Source organism: Oryctolagus cuniculus, chromosome 15 (genome assembly GCF_051225735.1).
Source record: "Oryctolagus cuniculus isolate XC-2025 breed Fujian yellow rabbit chromosome 15, ASM5122573v1, whole genome shotgun sequence".
Classification (NCBI taxonomy): domain Eukaryota; kingdom Metazoa; phylum Chordata; class Mammalia; order Lagomorpha; family Leporidae; genus Oryctolagus; species Oryctolagus cuniculus.
The window spans coordinates 85,592,888-85,619,905 of NC_142881.1; the positions used below are offsets into that span (position 1 = coordinate 85,592,888).

The following is a 27,018-nucleotide window of genomic DNA, read 5'->3' on the forward strand; positions in this document are numbered from 1 at the left end:
GAGGTCTTCAATCCGCTGGTTCACTCCCCAGTTGGCTGCAACAGCCAGAGCTGTGCTGATCTGAAGCCAGGAGCCAGGAGCTTCTTCTGAGTCTCCCATGTGGGAGCAGAGGCCCAAGGACTTGGGCCACCTTCTGCTGCTTTCCCAGGCCATAGCAGAGAGCTGGATCAGAAGTGGAGCAGCCAGGACTCGAACCGGCATCCATATGTGATGCCGGCACTGCAGGCAGTGGCTTTACCTGCTACGCCACAGCGCCGGCCCCTCCATTATTTATTCTTGATGTCGTTTAACAGAAGAAAGAATCACCAACCCTCCCAGGTACACAGAAGGACCACGGCTCACTGCGGCCTGAATGAATGGATGGAGGAGCGTGGGAATCAGAGTGTGGGCCACCCACACCCCCGCTGCTGCTGCCCGGCAGTGCCCTGCATTCCCGCCCAGGCTGGGTGCCAGTGTTTGGAAGGAGCTGGGTGACAGCCTCGTCTGCTTGCACGGGTTCTTGTCGTTTAGCAGCTGTAACTGTCACTGCTCCAGGCATTCTTGCACTGGCAAATCCCTTAACAAGTTACGCGATGAAAACCTCTCGACCTCAGCCGCTTCACTGCATTCGTCCCAAGTTACAAAGTGGAGTGCCTTCTCTCCTTTGCAACCCCTGCCAAAATTCCCTCTAAAACCTAGTGGAGATAAATGACCTTTTGTTTCTTTGGTAGACGCTTGCACATTTTACGAATTGCCACAAAGCTTCAGTTGTGTGCTGTTTTTTTTTCCTTACTGGACTTCTACTTAGGAGTGGGAGGCGGGAGCAATAAGCAGCCTGCTCACTGTGCCCACAACACAGCCAAACGCAGGCTGTGGTCCCCCAGGCTGTCCAGCGCCAGAGCCTCTCCCCATGTCCCGTCCAGGTGGCCCCCAGACAGACAGCAAGATGTCCTCTAACCCTGTCTGGGCATCCTCTTCTGTAATTACCGTCAGGCCTACTTAATGGAAGCTTGTGGGTTTTCTCCCCTTTGACTCGGGAACATTAATACTTGCATTGTGTTGTGGTCCTTCAGGATCCAGCATTCCGCTCCCCTTGCACCTGGCCTTGAGTTCTTTGCAGGAGACGCACGTGACTCTGCAGCATCGGGGGTGGCGGGCATGTGTGTCACATCCAGGAATGAATCTCTCTTTTCTCTGGTCTTCTTTCAGGGGAGCCAAGTCAGGAAGGGCGACATTTCTCAGACAAATGCTGAAAACCAAGGTATTCCGTGGCTCTATTTTCCCTTTAATAATTACGCCAACGATTCGTTTCACTTCCTGTCTTATTCAGTAGATTAAAACAATGCTTTGGCAGAGCGAAATTCTACAAGGGTGAGCAGGCAGCAGGAGGACTGCCCGGGACTGTACTTCCAGAGAGCGGAGGAACCTCTTCGGGACCCGGACTCTGGCATGGGAAGAGCTTTGCATTAAGACGGCAACAAGGGGGGAGTAGGGGGAGTGTCTTCTCAGTTTTCTATATTGGGGAGAACGTCCCAAGAACCCAAATGCATGTTAGTCAGTGAATGTCCAAAACACACGGAAGGAGAATAAAACATCTTAGAATAAAAATAGGCGGAAGTGATATTTCATACCTCTCACACTGAGCTCTTCTGATTCTGAAAATGACAGACATAGTCGTCGTCATCATTATTTTCCAAATTTAAAGAAAACAATCTGGGGTCCTTTTTATGTTAGTGCTTCCTCTTTATTTGTATAAGTCCCATGGAGGAATTTGTTTGAGCCGAAGTTGCTAAAAATTCAAGGATTATTTTTAGAGAGTGTTTTGGCATGCACAGACACACAGGTGCACATACATGTACACACGTAGACATACATGCACACACACATGCATACACACTATATTTCAACTTCTATGTGTTCCCTAAAACTTTCCATTTGAGCCCGCCTTATTCTGTGAGTTCCGTTGTACCCTGGGTTGCAGCCTGGGTCTTCTCCAGCCAATGACAATGTCATTCCCTTGATCAAACCCCTCTCTTTGCCTGCTGAGGTCAGGCCTCGTGCTGAGCCAGCTGCTCTGCCAGCTAGTCTGCAGTAACACCAGCCCGCCCAGGAGGGTGCTGGCCGCGTTTCCCAGGTTGCTTTGGGATCCGACTGAACAGCAGGACTGGGGTTGACACTGTGACACCTGTTTGCCTCTCTTCTTCCACTCCACACCTCAGCAATGGTCTCCCTCTGCTGCCTGTCAGATGCCAGGTGCAGAGAGTGCAGCAGTGGGAGGGGTGTGCTGATTTGCCGTGGACTCTGGCCATGATGGTTTGGTCTTAAAGTCCCCAATAGGTAGAACCCCCGGGCATCTGCAACCTGGGGCCTCCTGGTGTTTGCAACATTGACATGAATAAGCAGTTCAGCCAAGAGAAAGAAGGGGCCTGTGTTTCTCCACTGGGCCTTCCTGGGTGCCTGCTCCTGCCTCTGCTCCCCCAGTGTGGGGGAGGCCCCTGAGGGCTGTCGCTGCGAGCCACACACTCTTTGATGCATCCCCATGGGCAGTCAGAGGTAGGGAAAGGGAGGGAGGGGCAAAGGGGTGAGCTTCTTGGCACAAAGAAAATGGCCATGGATTTGCAATCACAACCATGAGCCTGCTCCAAGTAGAAGGACCTTGGGGCACATAGGAGGAGAAGCAGGACCCAGAAATCCTTGCAGTTATGTGCTTAGCTTGCACCAACTGCTCCTGCCCAGGAGTGTTTCCTTAGACAGTGAGTCTAGGGGAGGGTGTTGTGGCAAAGAGGGTTAAGCCTCCCCCTGCAGTGCCGGCATCCCATATGGGCTCTGATTCAAGTCCCGCCTGCTCCACTTCCCATCCACTCCCTGCTAATGAACCCAGGAAGGCAGTGGAGGATGGCCCAAGTGCTTGGGCCCTGCACCCTCATGGGAGACCAGGAGGAAGCACCTGGCTCCTGGCTTTGGATCAGCTCTGGCTGTTGTGGCCATTTGGGGAGTGAACCAGCAGATGGAAGATCTCTTTCTCTTTTTCTCTTTCTCTTTCTCTTTCTCTTTCTCTTTCTCTTTCTCTTTCTCTTTCTCTTTCTCTTTCTCTTGGTCTCTGTCTCTGTCTCTGTCTCTCTTTGTAGCAGTGACTCTCAAATAAAAATATTTTAAAAAGGAAAGTGAGTCTAGCAGGGTATGATGACTGTGATCCAGTGTGGACACAGAAGCCATTTATGTCTAAAAAAACCAGTCCACAGGCTCAGTGGTTGTGAGATGGCTGTCACAGACTGTTTCATAGCCATGTAAGCTGTTCAGAGAACTTTAGTCAGAATGCGAAGGCGCTCATGAGTGGAAAAACACACTGGAGAAGGAAAACTGCGAATGCACTGTTACTCCTATCATGTCGAAGTTATCTGTCTATACATTTAGGAGGGTACTTCAAAAAGTTCATGGAAAATGGAATTAAGACATAAGTTTGTTCTGGTGCAAAAAATTTTTTGAAATCCTTGCATTCAGAAATTCATGGAAAATGTGAGTTCTGAAAAAACTGCCTGGCCTTGAAATTTCGGGGAATATTTATTGTGTTTATCTAAAAGGAAGAATGACACAGAGAAAGAGGGAGATGGAGAGATCTTCCATCTGTGGATTCATTCCCTAAATGGCCACAGTGACTGAAGTTGGGCCAGGCTGAAGCCAGGAGCCAGGGACTCTGTCCAGGTCTCCCCATGCCATGTGGGTGACAGGGCCCATCCTCCACTGTTTTCCTACATGCCTTAGCAGGGAGCTGGATCGGAAGCAGAGCAGCCGGGACTTGAACCAGTGCTCTGGTACAGGCTGCTGGCATCACAGTGAGGATGAAATATGGCCCAGCCTGGGTAGCACAGATGGAGCAGTGCCATAGGAGGTGCTGGCAGAGAGAAGGGGTTCGCTTTGAAAGGGAACTGTGGTCACCAGCACTCTCTCTGGGCACAACACTGATGCTCTTTATTTCTTACCATTCCAAGGCTGTTCCAGGTTTTTTTTTTAAATAGGAATTTAGTGCATCTCCAGTTAGAAGACAGTACAGGCTTAAAAACACGAGCGATGTGCGGTTCAGACCCAGCAGGTTCTGGTTGAGCCTCTAGACAGGATGAAGGTGAATTGTGAGAGGCTCCCTTAGGGTCGCCTGTGAGCTGCCAAGGGAGCCAGGCCTGGGCACACCCAGGCTCTCCAGGGCAAATCAGCTTGATGCGGGGTCAGGTCGGGGTGGTGGCAGTGGGGTGTGTGTCCTTTTGCAGAAGCAGTAGATGGTCCTGCTAAGTGACCCACACTGTCCACTTCCGCCCTGGAGCCTTGCGGTGCTTCTCGCTGATACGGGGACTGGCCTGGCCTCCCTGGGGACAGCCAGCGGCTCATGCATGCTGAAACCTTGTGTCCCCCTGTGCCGCCGCAGATGAACTGACACCAAAGGAGGCCGGGAGTGAGCCGGATGAGGGAGCCGTGGACTGCACCCAGCTCACCTTCTTCCCCGCCTTGCACGAGAGTCTACACTCCGAAGACTTCCTGGAACTGTGTCGGGAAAGACAAGTTATTTTGCAAGAGCTCGTTGATGGAGAAAAGGTAACACAGCCATGGTTGTTCTCTAAGGCGTCCGACGGGAGTGAGCCAAGCTTTCTTCCCCCACGTGCTCAGCGAGGTTTCCAGTTCCTGCAAGCAGTCTCTCAGCTGAGCAGAAGGAACTGGCTCCTCCTGGCATAGAACTCAAGCAGTTATCTCATGCAGTTTGCTCTGCCTTCATGACAACTTCAGAGGCCACTACAGAAGTTGAGGGCTCTTAGAGTTCAGCACCTTGTTCTGGCCCAGGGCCTTACCAGGCTGAGGGGTCCATTCTGCACCTTGGGGGTCTCCAGGTGCACGAGCGTGCTTGGATACTTCAACCCCTGTGTCCAGGCTGTCCCCACACCTTGGAGTCCCCTGGACCTAGGAGTCTGCCTGTTTGTGGCACTGCCTGTCCTGCAAAGGGTGCACCTGAAGCTGACGAGTGCATCGGCCCAGGGTGCAGACTGGGAGCCGGGGAGTGGGGCATCCCGGGACAGCCCAGGTATTTGGTGTGCTTTCTCATGTGTGGCTGGAGGAGGACCAGAGTGGGGTAGACCCTTTGTAGTGGGCAGCCCAAGGAAGGGCCCCTCTTACCCAAGGCCAAGTGTGGGAAGAATCACAAGTCTCAGCTTGGCCGACCTCGGGTTTCTGGTCTCTAAGTGGAGTTGGGAGCCATCGGGCAATATTCCGGCCAGGCTTCGATGGGGGAATGGAAGCGGCGGAACCCGTTTGGAATGGGCTGAGGCTCAGATGCTGGACCCCAGCGTCTCATGTATGAACCAGGCTCTCCGGTAGGGAAGTAGTGGAGGAGAGGCAGGGACGGAGTCGGAAGCCTTGCAGGGACTTTGCAGACGTGACAGCCTAGGCACTGCGTGTTGGTGTGGCTCAGGAGGGTGAGAGTGAGTGGCTGAGACCTACGAGTGAGCAGCGTGCACTTCAGAGAGCCTGGATTGGGCACGAGCAGGGCTCAAGAGACAGAAGCCTGCTTCCAAGGCCAGCCTAGGGGCGCCTGCTCTGAATGGACCGGGCTGAGGACAAGATCCAGAAGTCACAGTCACGGTCACAGAGCAGGTGGGAGCCCTGGCCTGCTGCAGCCTGCAGCTGCCCCTGACGCTTGCCCTGTATCTGAGAGTCCCACTCAGTGCTGAATGCCCCCCCCACCACTATCCCCACTGCCACCACAGGGGTCTTGTGGGGGGTGGGGCAAGAGTCTGACGTCCACAGGGGACAGCTCCCCTAGCCCAGAGGCAGCACACAATCTCCAGGAGACTTCTTCCTCCCGTGCCTTTTACTTAAGCGTCAGCCTCCGCAGGCCTCTCTGTCGGCCGCACTGCAGGAAGCTGTCAGAATCGCAGCGTGGCTCGTGGTGGCAGCAGGGGATCCCAGCATGTGCAGACAGCTGTGTGTGAGGCCCAGCAGGGGTGAGGAGGAGGGGAAGGGGGGAGCTGTCCTGCCTCCACTTAGCGCCTGGCATCCCTGAACCTGCCGGGAGGGAGCCCGAGTGAGTTCCACCCCCTGGAACCTCAGCAGACTTGGGCAGGTGCACAGGCGAGGTGATTCTTGCTGTTTCCGGACTTTCGCTCTTTGCAACGGTTGCTGGGCTGTGCCTGTTGGCCCTGGTTTCATGGCAAATTGGGGGAGAGGTTGGTTCCGGGTTTCCCCAGCGTTGGTGAAGCCAGCTCAGCAGACGGATTAGCTCCCTGACAGGTGCTCTAGGGGTGCTGTGGTGGGGTGAGTGCTCAACGGGTCTGCTTATCTGGCTGAGATGGTGGCGGACTGAGAGGACAGCCCACGAGAGTCCTGACCTGCAGGAGCAGAGCCCCCCCCCCCCCCATCCAGAGCCCCAACACCCACCATGAAGTACAGCTTCTATGAAAAAGGCCAGCATTGCTGCGCTTGGGTGCGGGATTAGGGTGATGCAAGAGCAGGCCCCAGGAACTGTGGTCATGGCAACAGCATTCCACTCTAGACCAGCCAGCCGGGCTGGCACGGCCCTGGCTAGCTGGTGGGAGGTAAGGGGCCTTGGTAGCCTGGCCCTTCCCCGCCTCCTCCCCACACCTCCACCAGCCAGGTGCACCTGCATACCTATAGGTTCACAGCTCTCCCTGCAACAGGGGGCCTCCTGTTGGTCCCTGGTGCACCCTGCACCGGGCAGAGCTGCGGGCTGCATCCTCGGGGCCTCCCCCAGGAGTCTGTTTCTTCCGTGCCAGCTTGTTCCCCACCGCACCCCACCCTGCCCCATCATATTTCCTGAAAGGCAAGGAAGGCTTGGATTCGCCCTCACTGGGTGTGTGTTCTGGAATGCAGAGCTCAGCTCCTTCCTGGAGGAAAGCCGCAGGGGCCTGGGGCCGGCCGAGGGTGCTCCAGGGGTAGTGTGGGGGCTCAGGGAGGGATCAGTCTGCTCACAGCGCTGGCCTGGGTCTGCTCTCAAGTACCTGAGGAATGGATGCCCTGGGGGCACCTGGTTCTTAGGGGAGAGCTCTCTCTAGAAGCAGGAGGGGCATGGCTGGAGTGGGGCAATGTCACAGCCGGCCCAGCACCATGGAGGCAGAGGAAAGCGCGTGGAGTGGACACAGCCTCGCTCTGCTGGGTGTTTGCTGCTGCTCCTGGCAGAAGCGACCACAGCCAGGCGTCACCAGCCCGGCCTCCGGGTGCTGCCCGACTGCGACTCCTCTGACCGCCCTGTGGCTGTGAGGGAGGCTGGTCACTGCCGTTATGAACAAGGCCATGGGCTGCAGCTGCGGGCGTTTGATCCCGGACCTCCCAGTGCACATGGTGTTTCCCTCTACTCTCCCAGCGAGTGACCTAAGCTCTCCACCGCTGGACTCAGCCACTTTGCCCCGCTGGGCTCGGGGAGTGACCCAGGCCCCAGGTGCTCCATTGGCTGCTTTCTCGTCGCTGCTGGTGCAGCAGGGCCCAGAGGGGCCTCCCCAACCTGGCCTCCCTGCCTGGGACCCCAGGTGCCAAGCGCAGGCCAGCCGTCTCTCCTGCACCTGCCCTCTGGACCCCAGCACCTCTGCCGAGGACAGGACCTGAAGGCTGAGGAAGGGAGAATGGGTGCAGTGACCTTGGAACAAAGAGTGTGTTCCAGCAAGAAGGTAGACAGTTGGCCCATAGCAGGCATGTGTGTGTGCATGTGTGTCCGTATGTATACGTATGCATGTGTATGTGTGTGCATGTATGTGTGTATGTGTGTCAGTATGTATGTGTGTATTGTGTGCATGTGTGTTCGTATGTATATGTGCTAGTAGATGTGTGAATGCATATATGTGTCAGTATGCATGTGTATGTGTGTCAGTAAGCACATGTGTGTATGTGTGTGCATGCATGTGAATATGTGTGTGCACGTGTGCATACATGTGTATATGCATTATGTGTATGTGCATGTATGTGAGTGTGTGTCTACGTGAGTACATGTTTATGTATATGTGTATGTGTGTGAGTAAGTGTGTATATGTGAGTATGTGTATATGTATGTGTGTATACATGTGTATGTTAATATGTATATACATGCATACGTATGTGTGGTAAATGTGCAGGTATGTGTGAGTGTATGTGAGTGTGTCCATGCAAGTGTGTGTGTATGTATATGTATGAGTGTGTGAGTATGCATGTGTGTATACGTGTGTGCATGTACAAGCATGAATGTGTGTATGTAATTGTGTGTGTACATGTGTGTGTTAATATGTGTGGGTGTGTGTATGTGTGTGGTGCCACTGGCCCATGTTGAGACGTTTTGTTGCAAGCGTTGGTTGCACACTCAGCACAGTCCCCTACCTTACTCATTTCCGTGAGACTGCGTGGGCCCTGTGCTTTTGCTCAGTGTCTAAGTGAGGGCCGTGGCAGGGGTGTAGCAGGCATGGGTCGGTGCTCCCACAACAGAGTCCTGTCTCCCCCTGCCATCTCAGAAGCTCTTGCTCTTATGGCCTTTGCCAGCTGCACAGCCCAGGGAACTCCAAGACCAAGGCTTTGTCCAGGCTCTGGAATGGCCAGTCTCCTGCAGGAGGCCTGGGGAGCTGCAGCCCTGGGGCACCAGCGTGGCCATAGCTTAACTCACGGATCTGTGTAAACCGCCGGCTTCGATCGCCTCTGGCGACACCTGGGACGGTGGTGATGTAATCACTCTGCGACGTGCGTGCTTCAGTGAATGATTGCCTGGACCCGTTTCTCTGCAGACAGCTCCGTCTGACTCGAGACGAGCTTGGCTCAATGCGTGATCCCTGCAGGCCTGTGTCAGTCACTGCATGGTTGGGAACAGTTCCTGGGACCTTCCACATGGCTTCCAGATACAGGCAGAGGGGGGACTCAAATGAGCCTTTGTTTTTGCTGCTATCCCCTGATTTCCCCATACAAACCGATCTAAGATCTGACTTTGACCTTGGTGGAAAGGGCTGCATCCAGGAGCTCTTCCTGAGTGCTTTCTTAAGATTTTATTTATTTATTTGAGAGGTAGAGTTGCAGAGAGAGAAAGAGAGAGAAAGAGAAAGGTCTTCCAAATGCTGGTTTACTGCCCAAATGGGTTCAATGGCTGGAGCTGGGCCGATCTCCTGCGGGATTTTTCACGTGCATGCAGAGGTCCAAGCAGAGAGCTGGATGGGAAGAGGAGTAGCCAGGACATGAACCTGCTCCTATATGGGATGCCGGTGCACAGGCGGAGGCTTAGCCTACTAAGCCACAGCACCATCCCTTCCTGGGTGGCTTTACTGAGGCTGATTGCACCCCAGGTGAAGAAGGGCAGTCGCTTTCTGTGCAGTAACCAATTGTCTGGGTGACCCGCCATGGCGCTGTGAAACACAGAGCTGTGAGGGTCCTCCCTGCACAAGACCACCTGGGCAAGACCACCTGGGCAGCTCTTCAGTGCTCCAGGAGCCTCTGTGTCCATGGGGTCCACATCCCAGAAACAACCTCGGAGCAGAAGCATTGGAAACATAATTGCCTCTGCACTGAACATGTGCAGACTTTGGTTTCTCCTCAGGATTCCCTCAATAACACAGTGCAACAGGTGTGTGTGCTGTGTTTGCACGTGTTAGGAAGTGTAGGTGATCTAGACACAGTTTAAGATATATGGGAGGATGTGAGCAGGTGCTGTGCAAATGCACTATTGTACGGAGGGGACTTGAGCATCTTGGCGTTCCGCTATTTGTCCGGGGTCCTGGCACCAATCCCACACGGACGCCTTTGTACACCAGGACATTCCTGAGCTGGCCTGCAGCTGCCCTGGGCTTGCCTCCCTCACCTTACACATGCACACACAGACATACACGTGCATGCACACACGTGCATATGCACATCACATACAACTGAATTTCATTCTAATGTACAGAACTGTCCATCATCTCCAAGCATGCCCAACCGGTTCAAGACTTTATGGCTTGGAAAGCCTGTGTTATTTTTCTTTAATTCTTAACGCCATCCATTTTTAGAAAAATGTGTATTTTTTAAAGTTTATTTATGGGGCTGGCATTATGGTGTATCAAGTAAAGCCACTATCTTCAGTGCTGGCATCCCAAATGAGCGCTGGTTCAAGGCCCAGCTTCTCCACTTCCGATCCAGGTTCCTGCTAATGGCCTAGGAAAGCAGTGGAAGATGGCCCAAGTGTTTGGGCCCCTGCACCCATGTGGGAGACCTGGAAGAAGCTCTTGGCTCCTGGCTGCAGCCTGGCCCAGCCCTGGCCATTGCGTCCATTTGGGGATTGAGCCAGTGGATGGAAGAACTCTCTCTCTCTGCCCCTGCCTCTGCCTCTCTGTAGCTCTACCTTTCAAATAAATAAGTAAATAATTTTTAAAAAGTTTATTTATCTGAGAGGCAGACATAGAGCTAGAGCAGGAGCGAGAGATGGTTCCTGTTCTTGGGTTTACTCCCCAAATGCCCACGATGTTCAGGGCTGGACCAAGCAGAAGCCAAGAACTCAATGTGAATGGCAAGGACACAGCTCCCTGAGCCGTTACCACTGCCTCCCAGGGTCTGCATGAGCAGAAAGCTGAAGGAGGTAGGAGGTGGGCATCGGCCCCAGGCCTCCCACAGGTGACATGGGCATCTTAAACAGTGTCTCAAGCACTTGTCCAAACATCCAACCCCAGCCTTAGGTTAACTCCATGGGAAATGCTTCCCTGATGTCACTTCCATCCCCTTCTCACCTCTGTCGGGTCAGGCTCACCTGGACAGCCCCTCCCCATGCTATGAGAGAGTTCCTGTTCCTTCTTTCCCCAGTTAGACTAGGGACATCTGGAAGGCATGTTTCATTTCCCTTTTTTAAAGGATGTATTTATTTATCTGAAAGTCAGAGTTACACAGAGAGAGGAGAGGCCGAGAGACAGAGAGAGAGAGGTCTTCCATCTGCTGGTTCACTCCCCAATTAGCTGCAATGGCCGGAGCTATGCCGATCGAAGCCAGGAGCCAGGAGCTTCTTCTCGGTCTCCCACGTGGGTGCAAGGGCCCAAGGACTTGGGCCATCTTCCACTGCTTTCCCAGGCCATAGCAGAGAGCTGGATGGGAAGTAGAACAGCCAGGTCTCGAACCGGCACCCATATGGGATGCTGGCACTTCAGACGAGGGCGTTAACCCACTGCGCCACAGTGCTGGCCCCTCATTTCCCTTTGTTCCTGCACATATTGAATGCACATCTGTAAAATGAATAAGAAGATGAGCAAGTGACTTATTTATTATTTTTTAAAGATTTATGCGTTTATTTGATAGAGTTACAGAGAGAGAAGAGAGACAGAGAGAGGTCTTCCATCTGCTGGTTCACTTCCCAAAGGGCCACAATGACCAGGGCTTGACCAGGCTGAAGCCAGGAGCCAGGAGCTTCCTCTGGGTCTCCCACCTGGGTGCAAGTCCCCAAGCACTTGGCCCATCTTCAGCTGCCTTCCCAGGTGCATTAGCAGGGAGCGGACTTGGAAGTGGAAGAGCTGGGACTCGAACCGGCGCCCATAGGGGAAGCTGGTGCTGCAGGCCTCCACTTTATGCACTGCTTCAGCGCCGCCCTGGAGTGATTGCATCACAGGAAACCTCATTTTCTTAGCTGGTGCCCACCTGTCAGTGTCTCAACATCTGGTCTTCAGCCTCAGAATCTCCTGGGCTGCTCATCACAGGTTCCAGGGCCGCACTCTGCACCTGTGGAGTGCAAACGTGAGTTTTTTCAAGCTGTCCAAGGGATTCTCATAAATGCTGTTTTTGAGTAAATAGCCGAGACCCACAAGACCACAAGGTTTGCAGCTTTCAGAGATGGCTAGAAAGGTGCTCCGATTGCAATCGTCACTGAGCAGCTCCCGAGCGAGCCCACATTACAGCAGGCACTGTACGCTGCACAGTCTTCAGAAAGCGTGGCGAGTCTCACCTCCCGCTGGTGCAGCCAAGCAAGGTCAAAGGCATTGCCACTTGCACCTGGATCCTCTGGGCCTGCAGAGAAGATGGGCGGCGTGGCTGCTTGTAGGCTGCCTCCTGTAAGTGGCGCAGGCAGGCAGGCAGGGGGCATCCCTGCTCCTTGTCTCAACCTGAGACGGCACAGCTGGGGAAAGAGATCTGCTCGGTGCACTCCTTAGCCCGTCTGCCAAGTCTATACACCTTTGCACATTTTTAAAAGAGCATCTCCTCAGTGTTCGTTTGATTATACTGAGTGGTTGACTCCCCTGTGTAGACGTGATCAGGGTTTGAGACGTAGCTGCCAGAGTCCCGAGGTAGCCAGCAGACTCGTGGTCTGTACTGCCTCTCCCTTTGTTGATGCTTAACTTTTTCTCAGCAGTCTGCGCTGTTTTGGAAAATTGGGGACTAGAGTTGGCCAGAGAACCCACCAATGGCGCCTTGAAAATATGTTAAAAAAAATCATCCGTACTCAACATAGGCAGACTTTCTTGTAATATCCAAAGCAATATAGCATAAAAGTTCCGTTCATAGCATTTACAGGGTATTAGGTATGCTAAGTAATCGGGAGGGTGTGTGTGGCTTAATATGCAAATGCTGTTCCATTCTACATTAGGGACTTGAGCATTCACAGATTCTGGTATCTTGGGGCAAGGGCATCCTGGAACCAAGCCGTGTGTCCGCTGTGGCCAGATTTCAGATCACCCCACTGATTCCAGCTCCAGTGACCGAACGAGGTGTGGCCGCTTCCTCCGTGAGCCACCCGCCAGGCAGGGGGATGGATCATCCATCTGATCTTAAAAAAGCTCTACTCCTGAAGCAAACGCTCCCCTGTTTTAAGAGCGGTCGATAGAATCGCGGCACCAGGGATTTCTCCACCCTAAGTAAACTGGGGGCAGAGCCCTAGCAGGGCTCATTGCAGTGGAAGAGCTGGTAAAATCGTTCACTCAGGTCCAGACTCCAGTTTTTAAAATGCCACTGCTTTTCTAGCAGAATCAATGTCTCAGCTATTAACCCAGCTCCCACCCGATGCTTTTCTTGTGGTTGGGTTCTTTCTGGTCCTGGAAGGGCAGCACCAGATCATGGGTGTGGGCTCTGAGACCTGGCTGCAGGCACCATGGGGTTCTCATGGGGGCCTGGTATCGGCGGTGGGGTTGTAGAAGAGGCTTCTGAGCCCACAGGCTGGTGGTGCTTGCCGGCGGCTCCACATCTCCCCATGAACTTGAGGATGGAGTTTCCTTTGAGTCTCCTCTGTGCAAATGGGCAACAGGAGAAAAATTTGAACAGCCTGGCTCATGCCTCCATGGCAGGAGTGTAAATTGGAGCCACCTTTGGGAGGGCAGTATGGCCAGCACTATCAGAATCTAAAATGCCCACATCTCTGGCCTGGAACTTACCTTGCAGATCTTCTCCAGTGTTCTGAGTAACATATGTGCCACTACGGTCACTGCAGCATAGCTTGCGATGGCAAAGCATTGGAAACCACGACCATAAAGAGGAGACTGGGCAAATGCCTTGTGCATCCTTGCGAGGGAGTAGTCTACAACGATTAATGACAGTGCGATGTAAGAAGTGTCTTGAGGGGCGGGTATTGTGGTGCAGAGGGTCACAGCACCACTTGGAATGAGGTCTTCCTGTAACAGAGGGCCTGGGGTCGAGTCTCCACTCCGATTCCAATCCAGCTTCCTGCTGATGCACATTCTAAGAAGCAGCAGACAATGGCTCAAGAACTTGGCCCCTACCACCCACATGGGACACCCAGATGGGAGTTCCTGGCTCCTGATTTTCATTTGGCCCAGACCCAACTGTTGCTCTCTGTGTGTCTCCCACTGCCTTTCAAATAAAGAACATAAGTAAGCTTTCAAACAAGCATTGATTTGGAAGGATCTCCAAGATGGGCAGTCCAAGGAGAGGACTGGATGCAGAACAGTAAGCATCTGATGTGTTACTTGTGTAAAACAGATACACAGAAACCAGCTGTATGTATCCATAAGCTCTTTGGGAGAATATGTAGATGCTGTTTACTGTGTGCTTATATATCCCCGATAAGCCCATCGTAAGCTGGAATGTCGTAAGTTGAAAATGCATTGAATGCATGCAGAGAACTAGTGCATGGAATGTCCTGGCTCAGCACAAGGCCGAGGGCTGGCTGATTCCCTGGTGACCATGGGGCTGATGAGGAGCTGTGCTCACCGTTCTGCCCAGCCTCGCAGGAGAGGCTGGAGCTACACAGCACTGGACTGGGTAAAGATCAACGTTCGAAGCACGGTTTCTACGGAGGGCCTATCACCTTCAACCACTGTCAGGTCAGCTGTCATAGGAATAATTGTAAGTTGAGGACCAGCTCTGCAGTAGAGGGGTAATGGGGTGCTTGCTCTGGGGAAGGTGACAAAGGAAGTGGGGACCCCATGTTGCCCAAGTTGCAACTTAGACATTTATTCTCAGTCGTTCTATTTTTCCTAGTTTTATAAGTTAATTATGTATTTGGCAAAGATAGAAAAAGAGAGAGAGAGATCCCAGATGCTGATTCATTCCTTAGATGCCCACAGTGGCTAGGGCTGGGCTGAGACCAATGCTGGGAGCCTAGGACTCCACTAAGATCCCCCCAGATGGATGGAAGGGAACCAATTACTTGAACCATTACCGCTGCCTCGTAGGGTCTATTTTTACCTTTTTATTGTTTTGGCTTTGCACAGTTATTCTAGTGGCAGTTCCTATGGACTCTGAATCTTCTTGTTTGGATGCACCTGCTTCTCTCCCTCCGCCGCACTGGGCCACTACCCTTTCACAGACCTCTGAGCACCTCCTCCCCTCTTGGCCCTTTGCAATCCATCCTCCACCTAGCAGCCAGCATTGTCTTTCGGAAATAAGCCTCCCTGTGGTTTCCCACTGCAGCCAGAATAAAAGCCAGTGAGCCCGCTGAGGTATCTCATGTTCTCCTGTTTTCCAGCCTCTCTCCAGCCATCTGACCTCTTTCTCTAACTGCTGAACTCTGTCTTGCTCTCCCCTAAAACAGTCTCCTCCAAGCTTGTTTGTGGCCACCAGGCCTCAGGATCTGTAGCAAATGTTATGCTCCACCCAAGTTTCTCTGCCTTATCGGTGTCCCCTGCCTTTTCCGTCTCTGCACATATCATGAGTTGTGGTGGTTCGAACATTGATGTGCATGTTCGTTATCCATATGTTCCTGCTGGATTTTAGGTTCCATGGGGGTAGGGTTCTTGTTTGTTTCGGCCACCTTGCATTCCCAAAGCCTAGCTCACAGCCTGGTGTGGAAACCATAATCGTTGAACTGATGGCCGTCTGGATGAACAGGACGTGATGGCTTGGAAGGTGGCTCTTCCAAGGAAATAGATTCGGGCAGGCTAAGGGGCACAGCCTCCTGTAGCAGCCTTGGTCACAGGAACCAAAACTCTAGGCTGCTTCTTACTGTAAAGAAAAGGCGCAGCCTTGCTTAATCCTGGTTCGTGTTTCTCGTGAAACAGAACCCTCAGGGAATGCCTAATTTCCAAGTTTCGCTACCATAGCTCCCCAAAGTGAGGGGGGAGCTCAGATTGAGTGCCAGGCTGTGTCTTAGTCCGTTTTGTGTTGCTGTAACAGAATACCAGCACTGGGTAATGGGTAAAGAAAAGAGGTTGATTTTTTGGGCTCAAAATGCGGGTGGCTGAGAAAGTCTAAACTGCTTGAAGCAGCATCTGGCTTCTGGTGAGGGCCTCATGGTGGACAGATTGCAGGGTGACAGTGTGTGTGTGTGTGAGAGAGAGAGAGAGAGAGAGCTCACAGCAAGGGAAGAGGCAAGAGAGCAAGCCAAGGAAACCAAACTTGCTTTGTAAAAACCCACACTCGGCCAGGGAGTGCAGTGGTGGATGGCCCAAGTGCTTGGGCCCTGCACCCCATGGGAGACCAGGAGAAGCACCTGGCTCCTGCCATCGGATCAGCACGGTGTGTTGGCCGCAGCGTGCCAGCCGCGGTGGCCATTGGAGGGTGAACCAACGGCAAAGGAAGACCTTTCTCTCTGTCTCTCTCACTGTCCACTCTGCCTGTCAAAAAACAAAAAAAAAAAAAAAAAAAAAAAAAACAAATAAAAAATATTCAAAAAAAACCACACTCATGGTAACTGATCCAGTCCTACAGAAAGAGAACTCACTCATTTGAAAAAAGCACTTAACTGTCTGGAAGGCCTGATCACCCCTCTTACAATACCGTTACTGAGAGAAGTAAGCCTCAATATGAGTTTTGGTGCAAACAAACCACATTGAAACCATAGCCCTGGGTGCACATCTTATCTCCTGGGACCTGTCTTTTTCTTCCCAGAATATGAGTTCTGCCTTGGCTTGGCTTAACAGGAGCTAGCGCGCAGTTACCATTTACCCTGAGACAAAGTTGGCCTTGTCCTTAGTCGAAGTCTCTCTATGTTCCACCTCCGTTTATCCACTCACTCGCTGCTTCAGGGACTTAATCCGGGTAAGGGTCACTTGGTGCTTACCACATGCAGGACTCTGGGCCATACCAAGTTTGCCCTGGAAGCTGACTGTGAACCAGGGATGTGCACGCAAGTGGTGTGTGGGTGTGTGGGTTGTAGGGCCGGGCAGAGGGAGGGGTGCGTCTCTAATGCAGTCTGATTTGGCAAAGGCCTCAGCTGATTCCAGGCCTCTTGCAGGGCTGATCTGAGGTGAGGGTTCTAAGCTTCCTACGCCACGTTGACCGTGGTTGGTTCAGACTGCCTCAGAGAAAGGTACGCGTGAGCTTGGGCCAGGTGCTCGCTGCAGCACAGGCAATTCTAGAAAGGTGGTGACATTTCCACAGCAGCTGGGGGAGACACATTTCGGTCCAAGGGGAGGGAGCTGGGCAGCAGTCGAGCCTCCCCGGAATCCTCCCCCACTTATCGGAAGTGCAGTAGCGGGCATTCCAATGTGCGCTCCTATGGGATGCTACTGTTGCAGGCGGCAGCTTAACCCATTGCACCACAACACTGCCACTCCCCCAAGTGCCCAAGAGTTTTAATGAGTTCCCAGCTGATGCTAATTCTGCTTCTGGTCTGGGACGGCACTTTGAGAAGCACCTGCCTTGGCCTTGCGGGGGGAGGCAGTACCACTCTTGTAGTTGCTGCTCTGGGGTAGACCTGAGTGTGAATCCTGGCTTAGCCTCTTACCAGTCGGCCCCTGGACAAACTCCCTCTCTGTGACGGAGGTCGATTTTCTCAGTCCTTGGTGAGTTTGCCTCATTGTTAACTGTGGAAGACTCTGCATGGTGAGAGAGAGGCTTGACGTGGGAGGAGTTTGATGTGCTCACTATGGTAATGGATAGCACCCATGTGCCTGGGTGGAGTCGGGGTGGCCTCCCGTGGTCTGAATAACTCACGGGATCCTGGGTGCGGGAGCATGGCTCTGGGGCAGCAGCACAGTCATTCTCACCAGGCACTGTTGTCACTGGCAGGTGTCCAGTGAGTGGCTGGTCACCGGCAGGTGTCCAGTGGGTGGCTGGTCACCGGCCCTCCCGTGCTCCATGAGAACCCAAGCACGCTTCCTGTCCACACCGCCTGACGCCGGCACTCTCTCCTGCAGGTGACACAGAAGTTCTCCCTGGTGATTGTGCAGGGCCATCTGGTCTCAGAAGGGGTCCTGCTCTTTGGCCACCAGCACTTCTACATCTGCGAGAACTTCACCCTGTCTCCCACAGGCGACGTCTACTGCACCCACCACTGCTTATCCAAGTGAGTGCCCTGCTGCTTCCAGAAGACTCTTCCCTGAGCCCCAGGTCTCCTTCCCACACCCTCTCCACCCCCGTTCATCCCTGCTGCACCGGGTCCTTACTGCAGGGTCGGGCCTGCAGCTGAGCCATGAGATGAAGCAGAAGAACCTACCCACACAGGCTGCCCATGACCGCAGCTCCCAAAGCTGAAGCCTGCAGTGGGTGGTAGACTTGCAGACAAAGAAATGCATTCAGGATGAGGGCTGTTTCCTTGGGCTGCTGGAGCTGAATTCAGTCCCGTCGGCTTCCCCACTGGACACTACTGTTTCTTTGTGAGGCTGCGCAGGTGCGATTGGCAGCCTGTGTGGGTTCTTCTGGAAAGAGTTCCCTGTGCACTCTCCTTGTGGGACAAGTTGCATGCTATGTGGGGACTCTGAGGGGCTCACATGTGGAGGCATGACCTGGGACTGGGGCTGTGGGGCTGGGGGAGCTCCCTGAGAAAGCAGGGAATGTCTGAGTCTTGAGAGATCTCGAGGTGATATTGGGATAGAAGTTTTAAGTCATTGTACAGCAACCACTACCAGAGATCTTGGGCAGCAAGCTGGAAGGTCCTGCTTTAGGATCCAGTGCACTTGGCCTTCTTGGGTTCTATGGGCTCTGAACCGTCAGCTCCCTGGCATTTATGAAGCACAGCCATTCAAACCCAAATTGGCTGTGGTTGCACTCCGGCCAAAAGTTCCATTGTTAAGCTGTATGCTTTCACTTGATCCTTGCTTTTGAAGACTTCCAGACAAAGATGTCTTTGTGTGGACACAGGCCTTGCCCAGTCTGGTTAGCCCGAGGTTCGCACGACATCAAGATACCCTTAGCGTAGTGACTCTCAAACCAAGCTTACATCAGAATTAACCTGGAGGGAGGGCTCCTTAGGACACAGACTTCTGAGTCCGGCTGCCACCAGGTGTTTAGTCCAGCAGGTCTGTGTAGTACCCAAGATTTTTAAAACTTGATTTAATCTGATTTTATTCTAAAGGCAGAGTAGCAGAGAGAGGGAGAAGGAGAGGGAGAAGGAAGAAGGAAGGAGGGAGAGAGAGAGAGAGAAAGAGTGAGAGAGCTCTCATCTATTGGTTCCTCTGTCCAGCTCTCCTCTGTGGGTGACAGATCTTGCTACTTAAGCCACCATCTGCTGCCTCCCGGATGCACATTGGCAGGAGGCTGAAACAGAGAGAGGAGCTGCGACCTGAACCCAGGCCCTCCAATATGGGATGCGGGCGTCCCAAGTGGTGGCTTAGCCACGACACCAAATACCTGTCCCAAGTGCCTGAAGTTCTTTAAAAAAATATTTCATTTATTTATCTGAAAAGCAGAGTTACAGAGAGCTGGGAGGTGGGTGGAGTGTGGCTAAGGGTAGGGAAGGCAGAGTGGAGAAAGGGTGAGAAAGAGAGAGGAAGAGATCTGTCTGCTGGTTCACTCCCCAAATGGCTGCAACGGCTAGGGCTGTGCTGAGCCAGAGGCAGGATCCTAGACTCCCTCTGGGTGTCCCATGTGGGTGGTAGGGACCCAAACACTTGAGCCATCCTCTGATAATTTTCCAGGGGCGTTTGCAGGGCACTGTATCAGAGGTGGAGCAGCTAAGACTCCAAGGGTCACTCCTATGGAGGCAACTTAACCCATTGCATCACAACACTGCCCCCCACCTCTCCCCCCAGCCCCAAGTGCCTGAGGTTTTCACAACTTCCCAACTCGTGCTAATTCTGCCGCTGGCCTGGCACCACGCTTTGAGAACCACTGGATTTCAGGTTCTTCCCTGCCGATCACTGAGAAGTGTCGCTCCCAGTTGTCATAGCATTTCCAGCCTATGTCAGGATGCAAGAATGGAAGGCGTGTGGGAGACTAGATGCCAGCCCGTCCTTCTTTAATGTAGATCGGCTTTAGAATGCTTGGCGTTTCTCTCTGCACTAATTTCCATCTTTTATTCATACCCCACGTTCACCGATTGCCATGCGTCCTCTGTGCCTTTCGGAGGCAGAGGGAGCATAATTAATACTTGGCACGCTCATCCCATCTTATTGCTCATGTTTTATTGATACTGATCAATATGGACAATGGGCCTGCAGACTGGCCTCTCTGAGTGAGCATTGATGGATGCTTTCCACTCTACCTATATGCATAGCATGCCCATGTGATGATTGCATTATCCACTGCTTCCCTCTGCACCTCCAGCTCAGCTTGGGAAAGTTAGATGAAGTCTTATTGATTGGGCAGATTGTGTCTATGAGGTGCATCTAATCAGGATCCAATTGACTGTGTTCGCACTGTTGATAGAAGCCCAGTGGTTATATGCATAGACTGGACTTGGAACGGCAGGAGAGACCACCCACGTGTGGAAATGTATGCTTCTAGAGTGCAAGTCGGAGTGGAGGGAGAACAGATTACTGCCCTGGAATCTCAGCTGGGAGTTGTGCGGGTAATTTTAGTCACCATACCTCCAAGAAGTGTGTGCTAATCAGACAGTGCTGTCTCTCGGGGGTCTTGTGTAGCCCGCGAGCATTCCCCAGGATGCACTTCTCCCTGACAGGCTCCTAGATCATGTCGGATCAATGGGGAGTAAGTCTTATTTTGACCATGGAGACTAAGGAAGATACATAAATAAGCCTGTTAAAAATAAAGTTAAGTCAACCCTGAAATGTTGCTCTAAAAGACTGCCATCAAATTGAGCACAGTTGAGCATTAGACCTTGAAAGAGATTCTCTGATGTGCCATAAAAAATATCCCAAATAAAACTCAAGAACACTGCAAATTCCCCATTAGTGGTTAGACGCATGTACTTGAGAACCTTCCTTAGGAACTAGGAGCCTTCTGAGAAGGTTGGCTTGGGCTCACTGCCGGTCTCCTTCTGAAAACAGGGTGGCTGTATTCGTTTTCTAAGCTATTAAAACCTGGGTGACTTTCACGGATACAGGAATACACAGTTGCACAGTCCTAGATGCTCAAAGTTTGAGGTCAAAATGTTAGGGCGCTACTGTCTCAGACAGCCCTAGGAGACAATCACCCCTTGCCTCTTCCAGCTTCCGGTGTTTGTGGGCAGGGCTTGGTGTTCCTTCGCTTGCAGGAGTCCGAACTCCTTTTGCATGGCGTCTTGTCTCTGTGTGTCTTCATGTCACCGTCCCTCTGTGTGCAAATTCCTCCTTCTTATAAAGACATCACATACTGCATTTGGGGCATTTTGACTTGAACCCTATTTCCAAAAGCAGTCACATTGTATATTGCAGCTTAGGATATCAGCATCTCTTGGTGAGCACAATCCTACCCATGACATGGAGTCAAGCTCACAAGCTTTAGCAGTTGGTTCATTTGGTGGGGACCCAAAACATCCGACTGGACCTTTGACCTGAGATATTAAAATAAGGCACTTGAGGCCGGCGCTGTGGCGTCGTAGGTAAAGCTGCTGCCTGCAGTGCCGGCATCCCATATGGATGCCAGTTCAAGTCCCGGCTGCTCCACTTCCGATCCAGCTCTCTGCTGTGGCCTGGGAAAGCAGTAGAAGATGGCCCAGTGTGGGAGACCTGGAAGAAGCTCCTGGCTCCTGGCTCCTGGATTCGGATCAGCGTAGCTCTGGCCGTTGCAGCCATTTGGGTTGTGAACCAGCAGATGGAAGACCTCTCTCTCTCTCTCTCTCTCTCTCTCTCTCTCTCTCTCTCTGCCTCTCCTCTCTGTGTGTAACTCTGACTTTCAAATAAATAAATAAATATATTCTTCCACATCAGTTGGAAGTTTCAAGGCTCGATCCCCTGTTTAATTCAATTCATAGATGCTTCTTGAAAGTCTGTCTTGTCCGAGGCACGGTGGTTGACTCCATAGCTAGAGAGAGGAGGAAGTTGTTGAGTCTGGTAATGGATTTATGATCTGGCGAGTGACTCCAGGTGTAATTCTGAAGATAATTGGAGAAGTTCAAGTGTAGGACAAATCCAAGCATATTTCATTCTGAAATCCATTTCTATCAAAGACCAGGTCAACCCAATATCACAGCTATCATTTATTTAGCTCACTGCGGTTTCTCTAGTAAGAACATTAACAGTTATGCTAGGACCACTCTGGACAATTTTCATATATCATGACAGCTGTCAGGCAGAGCTGTGAACAGCATCCTGTGAACCGTGGCAACAGCCCTACCTCAAGAGAAACGTGGATCGGCCGCCCCTTGCTACCTGCGAGCCTCGGGAGCCCCGACACAGGTTATTTTGCGGCACAGCTGGGATGCGGTGTTGTCCAAGACACACAGTTGCAGCTGGGTGAGGGATGCTCCTTAATCAGACTGCACCGGGGAGCTCACTGGTCTTTGATATAAATGAGCTCAGCTGAGAATTGGGGGTCCACCTGAGGATTGCCGCCCTCTGTGGATATTCAGTTCCTACAAGCAGGAGAGAAGTGATCTTACTTCTTCCGGAAGGCTCCTTGTGCCACCAGTGTGTGCGGGAGTCGGAGGTCGCTGAATCAGCACAGACTGCATAGAAAGGAGGGAGAGCTGGAGAGAGGAGCTCTGTGAAACCCAGAGACCCCTCCCGTCCCAAGGGAGGCGGGTGGGGGAGAAGATCCTGTTGCAAGCACTCGGGTTTTTGAGTCTGTAGATCTGGGTTGGAGTCCGGGTCCCTCGTATCCAAACAGCCTCCTTTGTCTGGAACGCAGTGTCTGGACGTAAGTTAAGGGCGTAGCAATAACACATGCTCAGTGATGAGGACAGAATGGAATGACAGGGACGCGCTCAGGACGCCAGCGAGCGTGGCAGTCGCCCAGCCCACCGGCCCAGCACAGCAGAGAGGCAGCCATGGCCAGAAGCCATGTCTGCAGGGTGGAGATAGCAAACGTGCAGCTCAGGAACCGGAGACCTTGGCCGAGTTCCCCCACCGTATGCAGCGTCACTGCTTGTGCTGTTCCCACCAGTCCCCCACGCCGGACCAGTGCTTGACTCAAGCCACGGGCAGGAAGCAGGGTTCTCCTGATGGCCCCACTGGGAGTCAGAGAAGTTCAGCTCCATCCCAGATAGGGATGTTAATAATGGACAGCAGCCTAGGCCAGCAGCAGGTTTCAATTAAAGTGTCCTGGCAGAAACATCCAGAACCAAAACTACATTTTTCACTGGAGCCATCAGAGCCGAGGGCCTTGGGTGGATTGTTCTGAGAAGGGTGGGAGGGGGTGCCCCAGAGCCCTTTTTTTGGGTCCTAAAAGGGGAGGGGGGCATGGCCCAGGTACAGAACTGCCTTATAGAGAGGCCAGCTGCACTTCCCAAGTCCACTTTATGCTGAGAGTGAGACACTCTCTCTGTTTAACCTTACTCGTCTCCTGGCACTTCTGGGGTCTAGATTGTTCCCGATCTGCCCTCCCCCTCCTAGAGGAGGCTTAGTGTGATGTCTCACAGGGCTGGGCTCCTGAGACGCCCACATGACCAGTCACCCCCACAGCTGGGCCCAACAGGTCATCGTTGTCCATCCTGCAGGCGAGGTGGGAGGAAGATCTCGGGTCACACCCGGGCCATCCTCTGGCTTTTACGTCGGTCCCTGGCCAGTCCCCCAAGCTGGCTGCTCGTGCTCCAAGGCCTGGGAGACTTCACCAGGGCCCCCGCCCTTTGTCCCACTCAGCCTGCATCTTGCAGCCTAGGGATCTGAGCTTCCGGGTGGTTGTCTGTGCCGTGTGATGGAGCAGTGCCTGCAGAACCCGGCGGCTCTCTGGACTTAGCCAGCTGCTCAGGATGGCCCATGTAGAAAGCTCCCAGGGTGGCTGGCAGTATCTCCAAGTGCAGTCGCTGCACAGAGGGGCCTTCTCATACCCCCTGCCCCAGCCCCCTACAACCGGCGTCAGCGCTGTCCCGGAGCCTGTGCCGTCATCTTGCTGTCCTGGGTGGGTGTCCTGTGTGGGAGCGGCCCCCAGCACCAGACTGATGTAACAGGTGCTTAGAAAGTGCTTCCTAGGCCGTGGGGGCTGGCACAGCAGCCAGTAGCGACCATGGCACTTCTGGACATGTCCCCAGAAACTCGGAGGGCGCAAAGGGGTGGACGCCCATCTGATGTCCGAACACACACGCCCCATGTCCTGTTTCCTTTTCAGCATCAGCGACCCCTTCATTTTCAACATGTGCAGCAAAGACAGGTGCTCCGACCATTACTCGTGCCAGTGCCATGGCTACGGCGACCTGCGGGAGCTCCGGCACACCCGCTTCCTCCTACAGGTACGCCCTGGAGTCGGGGAGGACACACGCCTGACCCCTGCTCCGCCTGTGCTCAGCTAGCCGGGTGCCCTCGGGGAGACAGCAGGAAACTCTCAGGCTTGTGTTGGCCCAGGTTCCTGGCTCTGACTTGTGCTGTGTTGTCTCCTGTCTGGGCGGTGGGCTTCCCGGCTCGTCTGTCTCCCACTGTGTGTTGTCCCCTTGCCGTCGATCTGAGCAGCCCAGGAGGAGCAGGAACACAGGGCAGGCCGGCTCCGTGGCTGAGGACTGGGAGTTACCTGCCTTGCTGAGCCCGCGTGGTGCCAGGACCCTCCCCTGACAGCCACCCTCCTTCCTGTCCCCCTGTCACTAGGCTCCAGGGCAGAGCGGCTCGGGAGCCTCCTGACCGCCCCCTACCAAGGCTCCCCCTGCTGCCTGCAGGCTTCCCCAGGCAGAACCCCAAAGCTCTGCCTGGATTCCGAGCCCACCGCAGGAGAGAGAGGAGGAAGCCCTGGGCGTCCCGGAGGCCTCAGACCCAGCTGGCCCCATCAGCCCAACCTCAGCATCCCGTTCCCAGGGCAGCAGGCGGAGGAGGCGGGGAGAGGAGGGGCCAGGGTCTGGGTTGGGTCGCGGGGTTCTGCACGGGGGACAGTACTTGGCCCTGTGGAACCCAGGAAGGGTACTCTCTGTTTGTATGTTTACTCTGCATGGCTTCCTTCAGGGAGGCCTCCCAGGGGAGCAGATTCCAGAAAGTTCCCGCGGCCCTGCTGACCCGCGTCCAGCCAGCTGCTGCTCCTGTCTGGGTCTCTGAAGACCCCTCTTTCCCCTGCCCACAGCTGCATCCATTTTGTCTGAGTCGGGCGAGCTCCTTTGCAAGGAGAAAGAGCTCCAAGGGGGTGCATGGAAGAGGCAGCCCCCCACCAGGGCGGCTCTGGGCAGCGGGACCAAGCCTGGAGTGGGTCTGCCCTTGGCTAGGCCACCATGCCTCCCTCAGACAGCCCTCCAGGCTTTCTTGCCTGTCTTTTGCACCATCCCATCCAGAGCACAGGGCGAATGTTGGTGCGCGTGGAAGGTCTTCAGAATGACTGGTTAGGATTCTGGGTCACCCGATGGGTGAGACCTGGTAGCTAACAGGTATCTGTGAGTCTCTCTTTGCCCTGGCAATCTGATTTTTTCCAGATGCCTGGATCCCCTGACAGTGGCGCTGTGCGGGGTGCTTTAACAGCAAGACCGCTGTTGGTGCAGACCTGGGTTCACCCAGGAGTGAACCAGAGCCTGGCTCCCACGGATGCCGGAGCCGGCTGGCGCCTCCACAGTCTACATCCCCGTTATTTATGTTTCCATCAGTAGAGGGGACATCTAGGGCTCTTACTCCAATCAGCAAAGGAGAGGGGTTTGTAACACCAAGCCTAACACCTCCCTTCTGCTGGGGGGGGGGGCAGGAAGTGACTCTGATGGGATGCAGTGCCCACTGGGAGTCCCACCCCCGTCTCCCCACCCACCTGCCCCTCCAGCTGCAGGCCTCACCCCTTGCCACCCCTCCCTCCATCCCTGGGAACTCGCCCTCCCTCACCCTGTCCCTGAGGCTTATCCGCGATGCGGACTCCCATATCCCTCACTGCAAGTCTGCTATTTACGTAGCTTGGGATCGAAGAGGGGAGAGAGGGAAGGAGGAAGGGAAGGGAAACAAACAGATAAACAAACAAACAAAAAAAAAACAAACAAATAGAAAGGAAAAGGAAAGAAAAACTGCGTGGGTGTTTTTTTTTTTTTTTTTTTTTTTTTTTTTTTTTTTTTTTTTAACAGGCAGAGTGGACAGTGAGAGAGAGAGACAGAGAGAAAGGTCTTCCTTTGCCGTTGGTTCACCCTCCAATGGCCGCCGCGGCCGGTTTGCTGCAGCTGGTGCACCGCGCTGATCCGAAGGCAGGAGCCAGGTGCTTCTCCTGGTCTCCCATGGGGTGCAGGGCCCAAGCACTTGGGCCATCTTCCACTGCCTTCCCGGGCCACAGCAGAGAGCTGGCCTGGAAGAGGGGCAACTGGGACAGAATCCGGCGCCCCGACCGGGACTAGAACCCAGTGTGCTGGCGTCGCAAGGTGGAGGATTAGCCTAGTGAGCCGCGGCGCCGGCCAAAAATGCGTGGGTTTTATTTGGACATTAACAAGGCGCCCGTGATAATGGCACTGCCGTGTCAGCACGGCTGCGCCCCCCAGCAGCTCAGCACAAGGGGCTTGGCACAGCGCCCTGGCCTCTTCTGCCGCAGATGAGATGGGATGGCTGCACCCACTCAGTAGCTGCCCCCTGCTTGTGCTGAGAGGAAACCCAGCCCATGACCCGGAAGTGAAAGTTTCTGAAGCCGTCACTGGCCACCTTCTCCCTGTGTCTGCTCCTTGCTCTTCCTGGGCAGGCAGCTTTTACTTCCTGTCTCTGCCAAGGAGCTGGAGCTTGGGCAGGCCCCCGCCCATTCGGCCGAGCCCCCTCCCCTCCCACGTGACTGACACCACGGTCTTCCTATCCCTGAGAGAGTCACAGAGCTCACCAGGAAGGGTTGCCTGCCAGGGACAGGAGCATTCAAAGGATTTCTCTTTGTAGGACATCGCCCTGGAGCTCTTTTTCCAAAATGGGTATTCCAAGTTTCTCGTCTTCTACAACGGTGATCGGAGTAAAGCCTTCAAAAGGTGAGGGTTTGAGAATCCTCCTTCCAGGGCCACTGACCCTGAACCAAGAACGGCGGACCAGGGATGGCTCAGCTTGTGCGTGCAGAAGTGTTCCCCGTGCACGGCAGGCAGGACCTGGGTTAGGCACAAGGAAGAACTTCCTGGTCCCCAGAGCTGTGGAATACTGGGACGAAGTGCCAAGGGAGAGAGAGAGAGAGAGAGAGAGAGAGAGAGAGGAGTTCTTGGAAGCAAGCTCCCTTTCCACGGACTCACATAATGAGTAATGAGGCAGTCATGACAGAAAGGAGAAAAACTGCATATACACCATATTTAAGAAACATGTTTAATGAGCCTTCCAGAATATTCTGGCTTTATTTTCGAATTTTCCAAGTAACTTATTTTTTCTGGGGACTTAATCTGTCTGTTTGATCCTGGTTGCCAATTTTAGTTGCTCCAGTTTCGTACTTCACTGGTGAAAAATTCCACACAGCTGATTTCCTGCTAGGGCAGAAAACTTCTTTCTCCTTAAAGAGAGAAGCCTGCTATTTCAGTTGACTTCTCTTTCTCCCGGTGGATTT

The 27,018-nt window shown here is 53.5% G+C and overlaps 1 protein-coding gene across 5 annotated transcripts in view; it reads left to right on the top strand.

The window, feature by feature from the left end:
- Nucleotides 1-27,018, top strand: part of WDFY4 (WDFY family member 4) — a 269,215-nt gene that overhangs the window by 182,218 nt on the left and 59,979 nt on the right. For all 5 annotated transcript variants that reach the window (XM_089314169.1, XM_089314167.1, XM_089314168.1 and 2 more), the window contains 5 exons: nt 1,189-1,240; nt 4,397-4,563; nt 17,463-17,611; nt 23,689-23,809; nt 26,376-26,461. In XM_089314169.1, coding sequence (XP_089170295.1) covers nt 1,189-1,240; nt 4,397-4,563; nt 17,463-17,611; nt 23,689-23,809; nt 26,376-26,461 — 575 coding nt within the window. The remainder of the gene's footprint in view (nt 1-1,188; nt 1,241-4,396; nt 4,564-17,462; nt 17,612-23,688; nt 23,810-26,375; nt 26,462-27,018) is intronic.